The 18,751-nt window shown below is 43.1% G+C and overlaps 1 protein-coding gene across 6 annotated transcripts in view; it reads right to left on the bottom strand.

Annotated features, from left to right (window-relative positions):
• Positions 1-18,751, bottom strand: part of FRMD4A (FERM domain containing 4A) — a 362,397-nt gene that overhangs the window by 58,008 nt on the left and 285,638 nt on the right. For all 6 annotated transcript variants that reach the window (XM_017740376.1, XM_017740375.1, XM_017740377.1 and 3 more), the window contains 3 exons: positions 16,274-16,330; positions 13,793-13,815; positions 6,124-6,207 (listed from right to left, as the gene is read on the bottom strand). In XM_017740376.1, coding sequence (XP_017595865.1) covers positions 6,124-6,207; positions 13,793-13,815; positions 16,274-16,330 — 164 coding nt within the window. The remainder of the gene's footprint in view (positions 1-6,123; positions 6,208-13,792; positions 13,816-16,273; positions 16,331-18,751) is intronic.

The following is an 18,751-nucleotide window of genomic DNA, read 5'->3' as shown; positions in this document are numbered from 1 at the left end:
ATTCCTAGTGTACACAGAGGAATAATAACAGCAGGTTAAACAGTGACAGGGGATATTTCCAGGCACTCAAACTTGAGTTTCTTTACTCTTAAAGTACTCATGTGCTTTTGCTTGCTTTTGGGTTATACTAATGTGCATTCCCCAGGCAACTCCTGGCTATGCACTGGGAGTTGGCATGAGCTGGGGCCCATTCCCAACAGCTCTTCGGAGACTAAGATCATTTCATGTCTTAGAAAGACATGAACCATGTCATCATGTTTTCCAAGGTGAAATGGAGGCTATTCCACACCAGTGGGCCTCTGTGTCAGAGAACAATTCTGAGTGTGTGCCAACAAGCAGTAGAGATGGAGTATCCAAGAGAAATCAGCACGACCCAAATGACAGATTGAGAGACACCCGTAAGTTCATTTTTAAAGCATTTCATTCATTATTCTCCAGTGAGTGGGCAGCAGAAGTAACTGATGCATACAATCAGCTGTGCTAGCAAGTTCGCAGCATGGCAAAGTATAAGCCAAGGATCCAGTGTAGTGCACACAAGACCTGCTCTGTTACACTGGCATGACAGAACACTTAGGTCCTCAGGTTTAAAACCAATTTCTTGCCCTTTATTTTGTAATACTAAGGACAGGGAATCTGATGAGTCCCCTGGAGATACTGTACAGAACTTGCCAGACAAGAGGAAGGAAACCTAAACTACCTTTATGCCACCTTAGTGACCTCCCCACCTGGCCCTGCATAAGCTTCCAGCAGTGCCGCGTGTCCATCCCATGCCATCACACTGCATGTGGTTTAGGGCAATGTGAACTGGCATTCCTCCCTCCCTTCATTTCCTGGATCCAGCATGACCCCCTAATGGGGCCTTTCAGTTGTCTACCATGTGGTAATCCTTCCTCAGGCAGAACTGAAGCCATTTGTATTGCTAGGCAGTGTGAAGGAGCATAGCAGTGTGGGATGATGTGATAGATGACCTCACCATGACTGCTCAGAGATGCCCACAGGAGCTTTTGTGGAGGACTGCAAAGCCTTTCACTAGCCTGGCTTAACATGACCGCATCTTCTCCTTGCTGCCTTTCCCATTTGCACCCCTGTGCCAGAGAGGACAGAACCTCTTTTTAGAAAGAGAGGCAGAATCTCTGGAGCCAAAGCATCTTTTAGAAAGAAGAGGCACAGGGAAGCTGAGGATTGTGCAGCCCTAATAATGAAGAGAGAAAGGAGGAGAATCAGAAACACCAGTGTAGGCAGCACAGAGCAATTCAGAGACAGTCTGTCAGATTGTCAACAGGGCCAGCTCTTCCCTCACAAGCCTGTTGTTTATCTGAGAGTAACTGCTTTCCTTACTCACTCATCAAGCGGCTTCTCCCATTCATCCTACAAAAAGAAAAGAGTCCTTTTTGGGGCAAGGTGAAGTGATGTCCCACTAGCAGGCCACAGCAGGAACAGGATGCTGACTGAGCCAGTGACACATTACATGGGTAAAGGAATGGTCCAGCTCTCCCTTCAAATCCCTCAGAATCATTTTAATGCTTAGAAAATGATCTGTAAGCTCTAAATTCTACAGCTATGAAACCATATTCAGCACACTGATCCAAGCAAGTACCACAGATGTTAAGGGTGTGCACATGAAGGCAGAGCCTGGGTCTCCTGCCATGATTGTCATAAACAGGATTACTTTTGGAGCAATAACTGAATTACATGAGTGTTCAGTATTGGAAGAACTCCAAAAAACATCATTCTTAATAAAAAAGATAGACAGAGAGGGCTTACAGCCCTTTGAAATTACCTCTTAAAACCATGATTACATGTGGATGCAATTCCACCGTCTCAGACAGGAACAAACCAGGAGTGACTTCTCAGAACATAATGGAGTTTCTCCAGTTGAAAACACTGCTAGCTTTATTTTCCACTCTGTGCAGTTTATTGCACAGATCAAGCTCTCATATTGCTGCCATTCAAGGAAAGGATAGATGTACCTGGACAAGCTGATTATTTAATGTGATTCTGGATGTGCTCTGCTTTCTTATAAATGATTATTATAAAATTATTGGTATGTTCCTAGACCATACTCCTTGGGCAGGAAGCCAATTGATGGCCCATTTCCTTCAAAAGGACAGATCAGATGTCAGCAAGCCTTCCTGAACATCAGGACAAATAGTTATGCTTTTAACCCATGTTAGAAATGTGGGACAGTCCAGGCTTTACCCAGTTCTTCTAAACAAATGCAGTCAATGCTATACCTCCATTGCTCTGTTAGGATACTGATAATCTTCCTTTGTAAAATGTTTTGTGGTATACAGATGTTAAGTGCCAGGTAAGTATCATCTTTGTTTCTTCTTTCCTTTGGACAAAAATTACAAAGCCTGAATTATCAATCAAGGCATATATAAGACGGAGATCTGCGGCCTTTCACCTTTCTGCAGCACTGGGCTTATCACCGGGGAAAGAAACGTACTCCAGAGCATGACTCTTTCAATCTATTTTGGATGAATTCCTTGGGAAGAGGTTACTGCTGCTTCTTTCCACTGACAGCAAAGGGAGCTGAGGGCACCTAGCCCAGATAGCGACATCCACACTGGAAAAATATTCACAGTCAGAACAATCTGTGTGACAGTCCCTCCTCTAACAATTCTTTGAACTTCCTTTTCCTTCCCACTGCCCTGTGCAAGAAGGACCATCCAGCACAGAAGTTGCTTTCTGCCTTCAGCTCTGGGTTGGAGGGTTAAGCCCAGCATGTGCCAGGGAAAACAAGCAAAATCAATCACAGGTCAGAAGGAGCATTAGCAGAGTCTATAAACATGCTCCCCTATAATTTCAGCTGTTCATCTCAAGGCAGCTGCCATGCTGCTATTGACAGCTGGGAGAGTGCTAGGACACTGCTGGGACCACCAGCTGACATCTCCTCTCTCCCTGCTTTGCTTTGTTGCTGTGTTGGTGACACAGAAACTCATTCACAGTGCAGGGCTGGCAGAGGATGCTTGACTAATGTGGAGACAGAGACACGGAGGCTGCCGAAGCACTGCTGTCTGTTTGCCAGCTCATAAAACATTCTCCCCAAAGACGCAGAAGTTAATACATGGATGATATCCTGAGGCAGACAACTCTGATAAAGATCTTTAGAACCAACAAGAAATCCCTCCTGTCCCAGCAGCTTATAGAACTGGACAGCAGACAACTTGCAAGCAAATGCAGGCCTTGAGTTTCTCATCATCAGATCCAGATTTTCAAAGTTAGTTGCTCCCTCCCTCTCTTCCCAGCACACCAAGCTGTTTTAATAAATTGCTGTTCTTTAGTGTTGTTCTGCTTCTAACCTGATTTGACCATTTTGATTATATTCTTGAATGAATAATGTCTTTATTTGCATTCGCTGTCATACAGTCATATGCTGTCCCTCTGAAGCCACTAGCACCTCTTAGGCCAAGGGACCAAGAGCTGGACCAGGGCCTCAGGACTGTGTTGAACTAGAGAAAATCACTAAATAGCAATTTTCAGATGATATTTTCAGAGGTGGGTTTTCTGGCAACACTAATGCTTTGGGTTGCTACAAACAAGCTCGTGTTCAAAGTCTGTGGGAACCTGGGAGAAGTCTCTCTTCCCCCGGTCTGTTGAAAATTCCATTCTAGCATCTACTTTTGTGTTGTTGCATCTCCTTCTGGCCTTATTATTGACAACCCACTGCTGGGCTGGCTTGTTGGGGAGGATCTGAAATGAGATAAAATGCAATGGCAAGTGTCTGGAAAGGAGCACTGTGAGTTAACACATTTCTAAAGGTTCTCTCCAGTCTCTGTGATTAGTTTCATGTCTGTTTCCATGCATGGCCAAGAGAAATCAAAACTCAGGGCCCCAACTCCTGGACTGTGTGGGAGGACCAGAAGCTCAGCTTTCATTAAAAGGAAAAGAAACGCAAACAAACGCAACAAAAAGCCCCTTCTTTCTTCACCAGTAATCAGAGATGCCAAAAGATGCTTGAGAACAAGATGTGCAACTGATTATTCTGAACCTGGAGAAAGCTGCAAGAGAATACAGGGAAGAGAAAGGCCTACACCATGGGTATGGAACCAGGAGACTCCATGAAGGTGGAATCAGAGACACAAACTGTACTGGTCTAAGAATCCAGCAGTCATTCCACAAGTCTCTTTGGTAGGTGCAACAGCTGATGCTTTTTCATGGTGTGTGATGGAGATGTTGTATTATTTCATGCAGATCTATTACAGCATCTTGCTGAAGGTATCACCGTATTTACTTGATTATTCATTTTATTATCTCTTAATCCATTTCATCTGATAAAAATGTAGTACAAAGTTCTTTGGTTTGTCTGTTTTAAACTAACTAGAGCCATTACCCATCCCACCTTTAATGTTTTCAAAGTTTCTTTCCAGGGTTGGAGATTCACTTGTGACTGCTTGCGCTAATGCTGAAGAACTGCAGAATAAAACTGATTGCTCACAGAAAAGGACTGGATGAAATCTGCATCCAGTACACAATCTGTATGAGATGCAAAGTGAACACCGTTTTAAAAATCTGCTCCATTAGATCACTGAAGTTTGATCTGTACTTTTGAGGCTTTTTGTCTGATTCAGCAACAGCCGCTTCCTGAGAGCATTAAGTGTTTTAGAGGGTTTTTAGAAAAAAGCCATCATTAAAAAATAATGAACTATTAATGTTAAAGAGGTCTCTGAGACTTGGTTACTGACATGAAATCACAAGGGAGTCACAGGACTGTAGCCTCTGATTTTATTACCCCATTGGCAACACCATCTTCCCAACCTGTAACCTGTTCTCAGTCACACGAGAACCCCCACAAAATTAAGTACAGCTGCAAGTGCTGTACCTTGTGTATAAATGCAAATACTCATATTCTGAGCACGAGGATTTTACATGGCTCTTCTTGCTATGTGGCACTTTATTAAGACCTTAGGCCATGTTGTTGCTGAAAAGGTCAGATTTGCCTTCCCTGACAATGCCTACTTGTTCCCAGCTCTCCTCTTGTGAGGCTTTCAGCTTGAGCTCCCAGTCTGTCAATCAGCCAGACCACCTGGAAATGTACTGCTTTTGAGGGTGTGGAGTAGTTCTTGGGAAAAGAGATGCTCCTAAGACGAAGACCATTCTTCTTCAATGAAATGGCAGCCTATATTTATCACATTTCATGAAGATTTGATTTGGTTCTTAGAGAGAAATACTAGGAGATTGTGATGATCCACAGTTTTTGTGTCAGTGATCCTAATTTCTGCTGAGGACTCCGAATCTCTTCTTGTATTATCAGAAAGTGATTAGGAGACCTCATGATGAGCTTGCCTATGACTTGACATTAGGTAGAGTTAATTTCACTGCTGTAGCCATGCTACAAGAAGTGGCTGACCTTTTTGGCAAAGAGAAGAACTGAGATCATAACCTACAAACTGATTTGTTTCCCCCTGCCATCCTCAGATTGCCAAAATGCAGAAATTAAAAGAGTAGCAGATAAAGAAGTTCAATCCAACCCCCAGGCTTACAGCCTAAAGCTTTAAAGGCAAACATGAAAGAGCAACAAGAAGAAAATGAAGTGAAGGTGTCTCACCTTTAATGAATAGTCTTTCCCCAAATTCTTTTCTATTTGCACAGATAAAAGGGATATGCAGGGTGGCAAAAAGAATCTATGTGTGTGGCATATAAAATCTAAGTGTGACCCTGCTCCTACCCTGGGTTTACTTTTCTGTGCAATAAAGACAGCAAACAAGCACCCACCTCCAAACATCACTGAGTTCATACAAAAGGAGATGAGTTCAGCTGTGCCATACAGAGAGGACTTGCAAGATTGAACTGAATGACTCAACACAGGGCAGTGCAAAAGATTGACATTTCCAACTGGGAAAACTCTTTCACAGATGGAAAATGCTGGTAAGTAAATGGCACATTAGGCATTTTTATTTCATCAGGACATTTGCACACTTACAGTGGATTTTTGGCCAGGCATTTGGCAGATGGGGAAACTGAGGCCCAGGGTGGTAGCTCTACTTGTGTTAACTCATGCAATGAGTCAGTGGCAGACCTAGAGCCAGAAGACAGGGATCTCTGCATCCCATTTCCACTCTCAGACCACATTGCCAGAGCCAGGTCCTGCACAAGACACTGCAGAGGGTGATACATTACCAGTAAGCGAGGGAAGGATGCTCCTTCAGCGCTGGTGTTGGAAGGGCTGGCAGCTTCTTTAATTCATTCCTTACAACTTCATTGCTGAAAGAGAGTTCAAAAGGAGGATCAGGCTACAAGAAAACAACCACAATATTTGATATTACTTGACCTAGCTGGCAGGCTGCTATGGCTCTACATCTGTTCCTTCTTAACAAAAGGCACTGGGGTTTCCTTTTTCTCCTCTATTTGTTTTATGGCAGCCCAGTTAACTTTTCCTTCTATTATCAAAATTGGAGAGAAACTCTCCCAGATGGTTATGTTGAAGCACTTCCTACCAGTGACTGGACACAAAAGCCACCATGTCACATGTCACTGAGCAGGGTGCCATGGACATTTTCATATAGGGAAAAAAAAAAACCAAGGGGAAGAGAAAGTGATGCTTTCAGCTGCAATTATACACCTTTATATTTAACGCTTTACAAACTTCTGCAAAAAGTAATGATTTGCTTTCTTAGCATCACAGGTTATTCTTAACCTCTTGCCCAGTGACCTGTCCTTTGCATAACATCTTCACTGATAAGACTCCAGTTTGAATTTGTGTCCTGCTACACAAAACCCTCCCACGGAACCACCTCACTAACATTCTTCCTGCAGCCTCCAGTGGCCACAATGGCCAGCTGGAGCAGCATCACTGCACAGCAGAGAGCAGGGAGAGCTCATGAAATGGGAGGCAGATTCTCACAGATGAAATGAAACCGTGGGATTTTCTCCTACAAACCCCAAATGCCTCCCTTCCCACTTTTAAACACACAAGGAATTGTGTGCACATTAAAAAAAAAAAAGCCTCAAAGGCTTGGGAAGGAAGGCAGTGCTGCTATTAATTTTTAAAATTGTAGAAATACACAGCCAAGAGGGCCAGACAGGACACAGAGGAGTGCCAAAGAATTAATGTTGACCAGCTTACTTCTTGCCAGCAAGTTTTTCTGCCTTCTTAAACCCTTCCCTTTATCCTACCCAAAAGTGTGGCTGTGCTGGAGCTGCACAGAGGGATACCTCTTCCAGAGCTCTAGATTTCCCAGCCCACTGGCTTCTCCAGTGGGGCTGGTAGACAGTCAGATAGGTAGTCTTGACCTCTCTGGCTGTAGACCAGAGATCCTAATATCTGCTATAGACTCGAGGAGCTCTTGGACATCCCAGAGCCTGGGTTTCAGTTTTGTCTCTGGGACAGTCTGTATGGTGGCTTGAAGAGAGGTCATACTTCTTCAGTTGTAAAAATCTTCGCACAGCATTTCTCCATTTGCACATCCCAGCAGCAGGCTCTGCCTGAGACCTAGGTGGGTTTGTCTTAATTGGAGTCTGCAGGTTAATTGCTAGGTTGGGCCATAGGGTAAACCACTGACATAAATCCTGGAGCAGGCATTTTGGACATGTCTACAGACATCTATTATTTATTATTATGGTAGTTTTCTTGACCTCCAAATAAGTAGTTTTAAAACAGGACCAAACTTCTAGTCAGGAGAAATCTATGAGAGATGCCCAAGTCTCAATTAGGCTCAAATTTTGCAGAGTGAAGATGTGCTGAATAGCACACAAGAACTGAGGCAACCACTGCCATGCCAAGCACATGGAAAACTACTCTGTAACACCTCCTATGCCAAGCCAAAAGTCTTTTGACAAACAGTGTTTGAACACCCACTCCTGCTCAAATCCCATGGTCATTCAGCCATCAGAGAACTGTTCTTTTCTAAGTGCAAATGCTCAAAAATGATTCAGATTTATTCTTCCATGGCAGGTAAATACCTGCACAAGTCTGAACATGAATTTGCTCTGCTCCATGTTATCTGCTGATCTGGATGCTCTGTTCTGTGACTGACAGGACACAAGTTGTTGCCTAGAAAACAAGTTGTTGCTTTTTAGAGTTTACCGGGTCTGCCCAGAGCTTTCTCCTCCACAGCATGTTCATACTCAGCTCCTACTGAGGTTTTTGAAATTTTGAAGAAACTGGGAAAAAAGAACAGAACTTGGGACAATCGGAGCAGAAGCAGCAGTAACTGCCCTCAAATGAAGATTTTTTGAAGCTGGCTGCTCATAGAAGGAAGTTGAGAGATTTCCAAAACTTTTCTGGGAAAGCACAGAGTGAGTTCCAAACAGGGACTTTCTGAGCCCAGAAATCTATCAAATAGGGCAAGATTAGTGGTGACTAATGATCCTTGAGTGTCTGGGAAAAACTCTGAGTCAGTAATGGCTCCCATAAAAGAAAGGACTAACACCAGTCAGCTCTGTTTTTTCTGTCAGTTAGGAGCAAAGTTTGCCCGCCCTGTGATAAGGTCTTTTAAGAATCAGAAAAAAAGACATTCTTAGTGATGTTGGGCAGAATTAACATTTCTGCTCAGCACCTAGAAAATATCATAAGGGTAGTGCCTCACAGCCTTAAAGCACCAAATATATGTCATGCAATAATTTCCAGGAACAAAAAGGCATTTCATTCTATGGTCCATATATTCACTAAGCCTTCTGGCAAGACTCATCCCAAGACAAATTAATTTAGGCTCTCAAAAAGATGTCAAATCAAAAATGGAAAACAATAATGACTCAGGCTGCATTTGAACTAGTGGCCATGAGGTCACTTTCCGCTTGGCTCCTTATAAAACACTGAACCCCTCAAATTTTAAAATGTTTCCAGCAGGATCACAAGCAGTTTTGTACTTACTGCCTTTCATGCTCTTTCGAGTGAAATATCTCAGGGTGTTTATTTTATTACTGTATTTAGAAAGTGTTTAATTCGGTCACTTGTGCTGCATTTATTTTATATTTGGAAGTGTCCAGCCTCCAGGGCTGATATACACAGAAGGGTGCTTAGGACACAGATTTATTAATATGCAGGGAAAAGGCTCCAAACACACTTTCTCTGTGTTCCCTAGACCACTTTATTTCCTTTTTTCCTACGGTGGAAATGATAATATTTAAAGGACTGAATAACAATATGAAAACTGAACTGGAAAAGCCATCTGCATGGGTTCCTGAAAGTTGGTTAGAAAGGCAGAAGTAAGGTTGACTAACAATGGACCTAGATAACAGAACTCCTTTTTCTTGGGTTTGTTCTGGTACTGCCTGTTTAATGAGTCTTGTCCAAATAAGCTAGTCACCACCTCTCAGTATTCTATCTACATATGGGGGCAAAAAGGCCTGCCTAGCCACTTCATAAACATTTTGTGAAAAACAAGTTCTTGCAAACTAGTTGCAATAATTTTGAGCAAGATTACATATGCAGTTGTCTCAGGAAATACATTTTCCAGCATGTATAATAACAATGATCAGTAACAAAACAAAACTGCAGGTTAAAGTTACCAACTCTTCTCAGCATGGTAATTCATTCTGTAGAACTGCAAGAGGAAATGCAGATTCTGAGATTCTCAGATTAGATGGTACTTTTCGAAATACAGTGTTTAGGATCTTCACCATTAGGCTGAAAGAATACAGCTTGGGTTTTGTAACCCTTTAATACATTCTAATTGGTTAAATGTCACTTGGTTACACAGAAAGAAAAGTAAGCCTGAAACTATGCTAGATTACCATCTGCCCAAACGCTGAAATTATTGTGAAATTCTGCCTAGCAGGAAACTGGCCGTTAGCTTTCCTCCCTTGTTATTCTTTCATATATTGCTGGGAGATACTTGGAGTTCACTCGAAATGTCTCATGTTGTTTAACTGGAAGAAATCTAGCAATGAGGGAAAAGCTGCAGCTGTTCAGGATTTTGTTTTACTCAGAGGTTTTTCTTTCCCATCCACAAACTGAGGGACAAATGATCAGTATATGTTATTTCTTTCTGCTTTGGCATACAAGCTGTTTAAGGCTGAAGAACTGGATTATGAACATTTAAAAACAAAGCTGGTGTGAGTTTCCCAGAGATTTTGGGACTGTACTCTAAACATGGCAGGATTAAGTTAGGGGGAAAAAAAAAATCTCAATTATTTTAACAATATGCTGGATTTCCCCCCTAGCCAGGGCAGCCTTGGTAATTCCTCTATGTAGGCCAAAAGAGAGTCACACCTGTAGGATTTGTGTCCATCTAAGGAATTGAAATTTGTCCTACCCATGCTCTGCCAACCAAGCATGACTCAGCTTTCAACTAGAAACAAGATTAGCTTGAGCTAATAGCCTTTAGATTTGTCTGCAGGGTACTAGTTCAGGAGCTTTATACATGTGATTCTGTGCCTTTGAAGTCAAAATGTTTGCAGCTAATATGGAAAAGCACAGATCCAATCTTAAGGTCTGTTCAACTTGAAAATCAGCTGAACAGGGATACCTGATTGTCCAAAATTCAATGGTATGTCCCAGACTAAAAGTAAACCTATTTAAGTCTTGTCAGCTGAAGCATTTGGGCATTCTCTTCAGTAATGTGAAAATGCTCTTCTTTAGTGCAGAGGACTAGGAACTTCTTAAAAAGAAAAGCTTTTTATTTTAAACCCCATTCTGCCTGAATCTCTAAGAGGTCAATGAGACTACTTACAGCAAACATTAAGAAATACTTAGTTGATCTAAACAGGTACATGAACTCAGGGTTTCTGATGAGCTTGTTTTTGAAAAGAAACACACATTAGAAAGGGAAAAGGTCTTAAAATAATTGCTTACTATAGCTGCTAAACTGATCTGTCAGGGGCATTTTACTTCAAGACAGGTGAGGGTGACTCAGACTGTTCCCCAGGCTTAGGAAAACCTGGGAATCACTGTGATGCCCGAGGTGGCAAGAATCAGTGATAACAGACTCACACACGATAACGCCCTACCAAAGGATTGTTTGAAATGACACATGAGCTGCTTTTGGGGAAAGAAAAAAGGAGTACTCTGAGCATAGTGATTATTCTGAGGTATGGGATAATTTCCTCAAAAGCAGCAGTGGGAGCTGCTGTCACTGAGGATGTATCAGTTCACAGAGATACAAAGCTGACTATTAGTTTGTAAGACTGATTCTGTTTTTTGAGTTCCCACGAGGCCCAAATAGCAGACTTGCAACTGCATTCAGGAGTCCTGCACCAGCTGCAGATCCTCCACCTGGCTGCAGTGGGGTTTGGAGGTAATCACACTCTGGCCACCACGGGCAGGTGCCAACACGCAGCTGGAACTGTGACAGTTTGACTATCCCAGCACCTGAGGTGATCGGCAGTGACTCATAGGAAGGCTCCCATGGGGAACAGCAATTCTCCCATCACTACAAATGAGCCAGTGCTTATGCACTTTTTTGGATCGGGGCCAGAGAGGAACTTGTACTCTCACAGGCTATAAATCTGTTGGTGGGAGTAGACAGGACAGGTGTGGGAAAGCTGCAGTCTGCGTTCCAAGCATGTAACCCTTTAGAATTAAATTATTTCTTCAAAAACAAAGGAGTTCAAGAGTTCAGCCTTCACACAACATATGCTGCCATGCACAATGTATAATCTTTAAATCTCAGCAGTGAGACAATCACAACTGCAAAGCTTCTCCATTTCAAAGAGTAGCCACTTCTACTTTAAACAGTAGTTCAACATCAACTAGCTTCAGACACTGAAGCTAACTTTATCCCTAAGAGAAGTCAGAACATTTGCCTTCATCTGCAGTTCCTCTGGCTGGCCCGAGGCTTGATTTGCCTGACAGATTTTACACTGCTGATATGATAACCACAAATCTCAGCAGGCAAAAATCTTGACCACAATGACCTCATATTGACTTCAGTAGCACCTGGATCTCACCCAGCACATAAACCTGTCAGTGCACATTAGATGGGAACTTCTGGACAGACATCCCAGGAGATGCCAAGTCTTCTAGACCACAGAGGATCAGGGCAGCATTCTTCTACCTTCTTCCAAGGACAGGCTTCAAACTCCCCTAGGATGGCAGATTGCTTTGTCACCCAAGTCCATTTATAGATTAATATCCCTGGCAGTGCCCTTAAGTTGTTATTATGACACCCCTTCTCTGCCTGACTTGGATGTAAGGAATCCCCCTTCCACTTCAAACCACTGTGATCCACTGGTGAAAGAACTCAGAGCTGTTTTAATAGGCCTGGTGATGACACCCACACTGCCATGGTGGGAGCAGTTAACACCATGGCTTGAGGTGTCTTCTGTGCCCTCAGAGAAGATTCTTCATTCCCCTGTGGCCTAGAGAAACATGCTGTGATAAACTCAACCATCCTTTTTACAAGGGACATCACACAATTTTTAGCAGGTGGATACTTTCCACCAGCTGTTTCCATTTCTGGTCTGGAAATGGATACTCGAAGATAAAATGCTTTCAGTCCTACTACTCCTAGCTATCTGATTCCTTTCTGTTCTATGTTTCACAGTCTGAACATACGCTTTCCGAGTGTCTTTTCACCATATCCAAGACATTCTGGGACACAAATACTGCTCTTCTTAACAGAACCACTGGTTTATCACAGGTTGGAATAGCAACACTTTGCTTGGCACAGCTCTTCTGGACTGAGCACTTGGCAGTGCACTGAAAACCAGACTGAAAAGTCAGAGCCACATGCACTCCAGTACCCCCTAAATAAACAGTGCTGATAGCCGAGTTATTCCAAATCGGACAGAACTGAAAAATGAAGCAAGACTGGGTTTATGTTTCTGTGGTCAGATGCACGTCAGGATTCTGCAAGTTTATTAAGGTTTTGAGAAATGATAACGCAGACCTTAAACTTCCTTTTAGCAAGGGTTACCTTATGTCATCTCAGATTCCACAATGGGCAGGAAATATCTACAATGCAGTTCCTTTTCACTGATTTGTCTCAATTTTAGCTAGCTGGAAGTTCCAGTCCACCAGAAAGTGGAACCTGCCTGTTCTTCACAGCCTCCTATCATTACGGTCATCTCTCATTGTATTCCAATGCTGGCAAAATTAAGACAACTCTTTAGGCTCACCTGACAATTCAATCCCACTGCCCACTTCTTTTCTTCTCTGAAACTAACTTTAACGGATATTGTGGTCCTCCAGCTGGACTCACATTCAGGTCAGCAAAAGTAATATATGGAGTATATGAAATTTTTAGCATAGTCAGTTCTCCTGAGCTTCACATTAAGAACTTTCATGTTTCTCACATGAGACATCAAACAACACCCGACCTTTGGTTACTACTAATGCGTAAATCACAGACGCTGTCTACTTAAAGAAAATTTTTCGGCATTTAATTAACAGTCTTCCGAAACACCAAGTACAGTCACCTCTTTGAATTTCTTACGGTAAGTCTGAAGATTTAGCTCAAGGGATAGAGGAAGTTCAACAAAACCAATTATTGAATTTGATTTTGAGAAGTGTCCAAATTCAAACTGAAATATCAATTAGTGATGGAATTTTAATGTTGCTTCTGGCAGGATCTGTGATATAACAGTGATTTTAGAGTAATTTCCTTAGCAATTTCCTTCTGAAGACTAGTCTATTTCCTGAACTTCATGACCACATAATGGGATTTGTCAACAACAAAATCACAAACAATGATTGTTCGCAAGGCATGCTCTGGTCAAAGGTTGTGTTTGGTGAAGAAATGCTGTCAGGAAATACCGTGTCTGTGTTAGCCATGCACACATAGATGCCGTGCTAACACAGGCAATCCTCTTACTACATGGCTACAACTGAGTTGCATGTCTCATACAGGAATTTTATCAGATTTATTCTCGCAGCACAGAATGGCAAAAACTTTTTAAATTCACCTACCTTGAAAAATCTCCCTTTGCCTCCTGTAAAACAAGGAAGAAAAATTTAAAATATATAATTAAAAATAGCAAAAAAAAGAGAAGAAAAGGCTGTTCAAGATTTTCCATTTGCAAAATTCATTTAGCAGCAATTTCCTGTTGTAATTGATTCCTCATGTATTTTTTGGAACCGGTATCTAATGTCAAGTGCCATGATACAGTGAGTTGGGCAGATTAACATACAAAGGATCTAACACAGGGCCAGATGATTCTTCATTCTGCTGTGAATACCTAAGATGCTACAGGAAATAATGCCAGTAAATAAGAAATTTTGGGTCAATGTGGATGCTACATTACTAGAAGATCTCTGAAGTCTCAGTGGCTTTGCAGACTCTGAGACTGCAACTCACCTGCCTTTTTTACAAGTATTCTGACCATTTTCTAGTACGTAGACTTTCAAAAAGCTTGCTCACTGTCAGCTTTCAAGGGGATGCAAGACACAGGTTTCTCTAACTCCTTGCTGGGTGTCTGGGGTTGTCCTTACTTGTACACTTAGATACTTCTATTTATTACCATCACAGCCCAATGTTAAAGGGTTGGATAATGTTCCACTACAGTAGTTAGATCAGTCTTATTGCATAGCTGGAGAACCCCCAAAATCTGGTGAGTGCCCTCCGCAACAGATTTAGCATACATTTTGCATTTTTCTTTTTCCATAGACAATATGCCTTTCATATGATTCATGCTAAAGCACCTCATTTGCCACCAGCTACACAGAAAGCACTGTGCAAGAATGTAATTTGTGAATGAGGGAGTTTCCACTGCCAAAAGGACTGGGCTTTGTATTCAGGTCTTTTGTCTTTACATCCATTAATCTACCCGCAAAACCTGCCAGCCCACGTCCAGTGGTGTTTCAGTCCTGAGGCGGGGGTAAAGTTCAGAGCTCTGGTGGTACTTTAATTTGTTCTGGTAATAAAACAATTTGAAATAGGGCTGCAGACTAAATCACTTGAGTTCTGACAGACCTTTACTATCTTTCCATTTCCCTCTGAGTGAACTGAAGGCCAGACAAGCACTTCTCTGGTTCATAGGAAGGAGTCCTTGAGCATGTAATGATTATGGTTCAACACAGAGCAAAGCACAAAGGATATGCCCTGGCCTGCATGGGTGTGAGCATACTGAATTTAAAAAACAATTTTGTAGGGTACATTCTTCATAATTCAGTGCTTTGACCTAAATGCTGCAGTGAGAAGAACAAAATGCAGTATTATCCCTTTTGTTTTGCTTGGATCCTGTCACAAACACAGGTTGTAGTAGTTTCTGGTTACAGACAGCAAAGGTGTGGCTTGTTTTGACTTAAGTTACACATCAAACTACTACAGGAATAAGCGTAACATCCTGTGTTTGTGGCAAGAAACAATCCCAGCAACAAGAGTTACAGTGGCAGCTCTGGGTCTGGCTGTACAATTACTAAGCACTAAGTTATTCACTAGGATGAGCAGACAATAGATTCATAACCCCACTGCTGCTCCTCACAATGAGCCCGTTGTTTGATGTGTATTCCCCCAACAGCCAATACGTGATTTCTATAATGTGCTGCTAATTGAGTCCTCCATCCTGACTCTCTCGCTCCCATTTTTGTTACATAAAATGATTTTAATGAAGGTTCAAATCCCTACACATTAATTGCTTCTTTAACATGGCAAGTGCTCTAGAAGTGCAGCGCATTGTTATTTATTAGTGCAGTCTGATGAGCTGGTTTGTTTGCTCGCATGGCTCCTCATAGCTTCATGGCTGATGGGAAAAAAATTAAAACTAGACAGTAAGAGAGGGGAACAAGGATCATGTGACAATTATGTCTGATCTGCTCCCACAGTCATGCTTCCAAAAAGAGAACTTTCACAAAATCCAGCTCCGCTACCCTGAAAAGGTTCCTTTCTGGGAACCTGACATTTACCAAACACTTCTTGGTCATTTGCCCTTTGACCCTTTTCCCTCTTCCTGAAGAGTGGAACTCTGAAAGACACCATTTCAGAAAGTCTTTAAACCATTCTGCCCATGTTGGAGAATACAGACAGTTGCATGTGTAGAAGCTTATGTAGCTCATCAGATGACCAAGCCCCATTGGGAAAACAAATGCAAGTAAAGTCACTGGTGGAAAAACCCATTGCATATGGATTTCACCTAGGAATTTGCATTCATTACTTATATTTTCTTTGGCTGTACATCATACCCCAGAGTCTTGGATATCTGTGCTGGTGCAAACATAACACTTTTCTGCATGCAAAATATTGAGCAGTAGTATCTGCTCCCTGAGTGGGGAGGTCTAGTTTGAGAGCCTTCTGTACCCATTTTGGCAGAAACAATGAAAACTGTGCAAAGACATCTTTTTCCTGCAACTGGGGGGAACCCCTACACTTCCATAGAGCCATTGTGGATTTGGAAAATCAAAAGATTTAATGCAGCATGAGGAAGCACCAAGTGAGAGAAGGCGGGTGCTTACCTGCAAGATGTATGCAGCCAGTTCAAACACCACTTCACTGTCAACCTCAATGAGTTCCTTGAAAGGTGAAGAAAACAAGAAAGAAAAAGAGAGTTGAGCTACTGTAAGAAGGACATACATCTCCTCCTGACTACTGCATGGTGAGGCATGCAGTGCCAGTTTTCTCCCTTGGCTAGGCTTCAAAGTATTCCCTGTGCTCCTGAAGACAAAAGGAGGAGAGAACCTGCCCACTCAGATATGGACAAAGCCAAATATTTGATGTAATGCGTTGGTTAATGAAGCATAACTGGATGTGGCATGAAGGGATTCCCGGGGGAGGAGTGAGGAGAAGGCAGGTGGAAGGGGAAGGATGAGGGTAAATTTTATTTTCATGTGTGATTTAGTGAAAGGCAGTCTAGGATATAGATATTTTTTTGCCCCGAGATGTGACCATGCTTCAAGGGAACACAGACTTGTCCTTGACTCACAGAAGCAAGGAATGAGAATTTGTCTTTGACACACTGAGGTGGCGTCAAAGCCCCCCCTAGGCTTCTCTGGCCCTTGCAAAAGGTAAACTCACAGGAAAATGAACCACATTTGCTCTTGTAGGATTTGAGCTCTGGTTTTGGCCTTTTCATCCCCAAGAGCACTGGGGCTGGTTCGAGAATGAACTTTGACAGCAAGTGTTTTGGTAGATCTTCCCTGCTCCATTTTATAGGATCCTGCCACTGATGAAATCAATCTTCGAGAGTTCTACTTAGACAACATAGTCACATGTAGGACACTGATGGTCCCAAAAGATCCTCTCAGGATTCTTCTGCTGTGCCTGAGACAGCATTTACAGACCCAAGGGGTCCAGGCACTGCTCTGTCTGAATGTATGCAGTCCAAGCATAAAAGATACTTGAAATGGGAGGCACGATCATTACTCTGGAGGCCGAGTGTGCTATTCCTGACTCTCTGGTCTCTGCTGGGGAAGCTAGTGGGCTTTTACTGAGATACTGCTTAGTTCTCTATTCTGCAACTAGAACTCCTACATTGTCTCCTATGGACATGGCCCAGTAAACTGGGTCATTGTTCAGCTCATTCCTGTGGTGGTTTTTCTGTTGTATTTATTTAAGCTGCTGTTTTTAATATTTTACTTCATCTGGCAAGAAATGAGTGATCTAAATATAGATCACTGCTGTGATCCATGCTCCAGCCAAGTCATGGCCACACCTCATTTACAAGCCACAATTGCTGCATTGGCTTGTCTCTGGCAAAATCAAAAACAAAGGGAGCAAAACACAGGATAAGATCCAGGTGTCCTTGGCTTTCACTAGTGCCAGCTTTATAAAATAAGTTCGCCTCTTTCATAACAACTCCTTGGGGAGTGAAGAGCAGCTCTGCTAGGGGTGATAAACACGCCTTTCCCGTCTCAGCTGAACTGCCTGAGTCACGCAGGCACCTGCACTGACGACGAGCCTGTGCCAAGAGAAGCGGCTGGTGCAAGAGGCTGATTCAGCTGCAGGCAGGGCCGGGCTGGGGCTGTCAGGCACATCCCACAGCAAGGGGCAATGCAGAGTAGAACCAGAGCACCTGGTCTTCCTCCTGTCTGGAAGCACCAGGCATGGCACAGACAAACCAGCCCATGCAACCACGTGTTGATGCTATGGCAAGTCTATACTGGCAGGTGAAGCAGGCCAGAGCCCGTTCTCTGGCCCCAAGGGTACATGGGGTGCAGTACAGCTCATAACTAAACACTTACCCTCCCTCCCCCAGTCCCAGATGGGGTTTTCATCAGTGTGTTGCCTACTGGGAACAGGTGTGAATCCTTGATCAGTGCCAAAGCAATGCCTGGGACAGAGCTAGTTGGCACAGGCCAAAACCCATGCCAGAACGTGCAGGTAATTAAACAGCCTGTCTGATCAAGGGACAGTGCCTGATGCCAAGCCCTGTCTGCTTTGGTAGTACAAATGTGGCTTGGCCTTTCTGTGCACCAGTGTCTTCTTGTGGTGCTGTGCAAGGGTTTGGGTGTGTGGGTTCACAGATGCCTCACTACTCAACAGGGTTGGTGAGTGTGGGTGGTGGGCACAGCCAGAGGAGCACAGAGCCCAACACAAGGTCAGCTGGCAACCCAGTGACCAGCTGCCCCAAATGAGGCCTCAGTTTTATTCTTTCCCACCTTGAGCAGCCCTGTGCAAAGGGATGCTTGAGGGTATGTGTCTGGACAATCAACAGGAGAAGGTCTGAGGGTGCTAGCACAGTGTTAGAAACTACACTTATTTCATATACATATGGTCTTTCTGGGCTGCAGGGGAGTCAGGGCTGGAGGTACCCATGGGAAGTCCAACAAGGAAACTTTTGCTTCAACAAGGATGCTCTCAAGGTTTGGCAGCATGCGACATCACGTGCTAGCTACAGGAATGACAAGCACTGGCTGTGCTTAGACACCGAGTTCCCCACAACGCTACATTAAGAAGAATCCGCCAGGCTGGGTGCTTGCCCTGAGTCTTAGCAG

The sequence above is a fragment of the Corvus brachyrhynchos genome, unplaced genomic scaffold (genome assembly GCF_000691975.1).
Source record: "Corvus brachyrhynchos isolate BGI_N302 unplaced genomic scaffold, ASM69197v1 scaffold307, whole genome shotgun sequence".
NCBI lineage: Eukaryota > Metazoa > Chordata > Aves > Passeriformes > Corvidae > Corvus > Corvus brachyrhynchos.
This window is presented reverse-complemented; position numbering and strand designations above follow the sequence as displayed.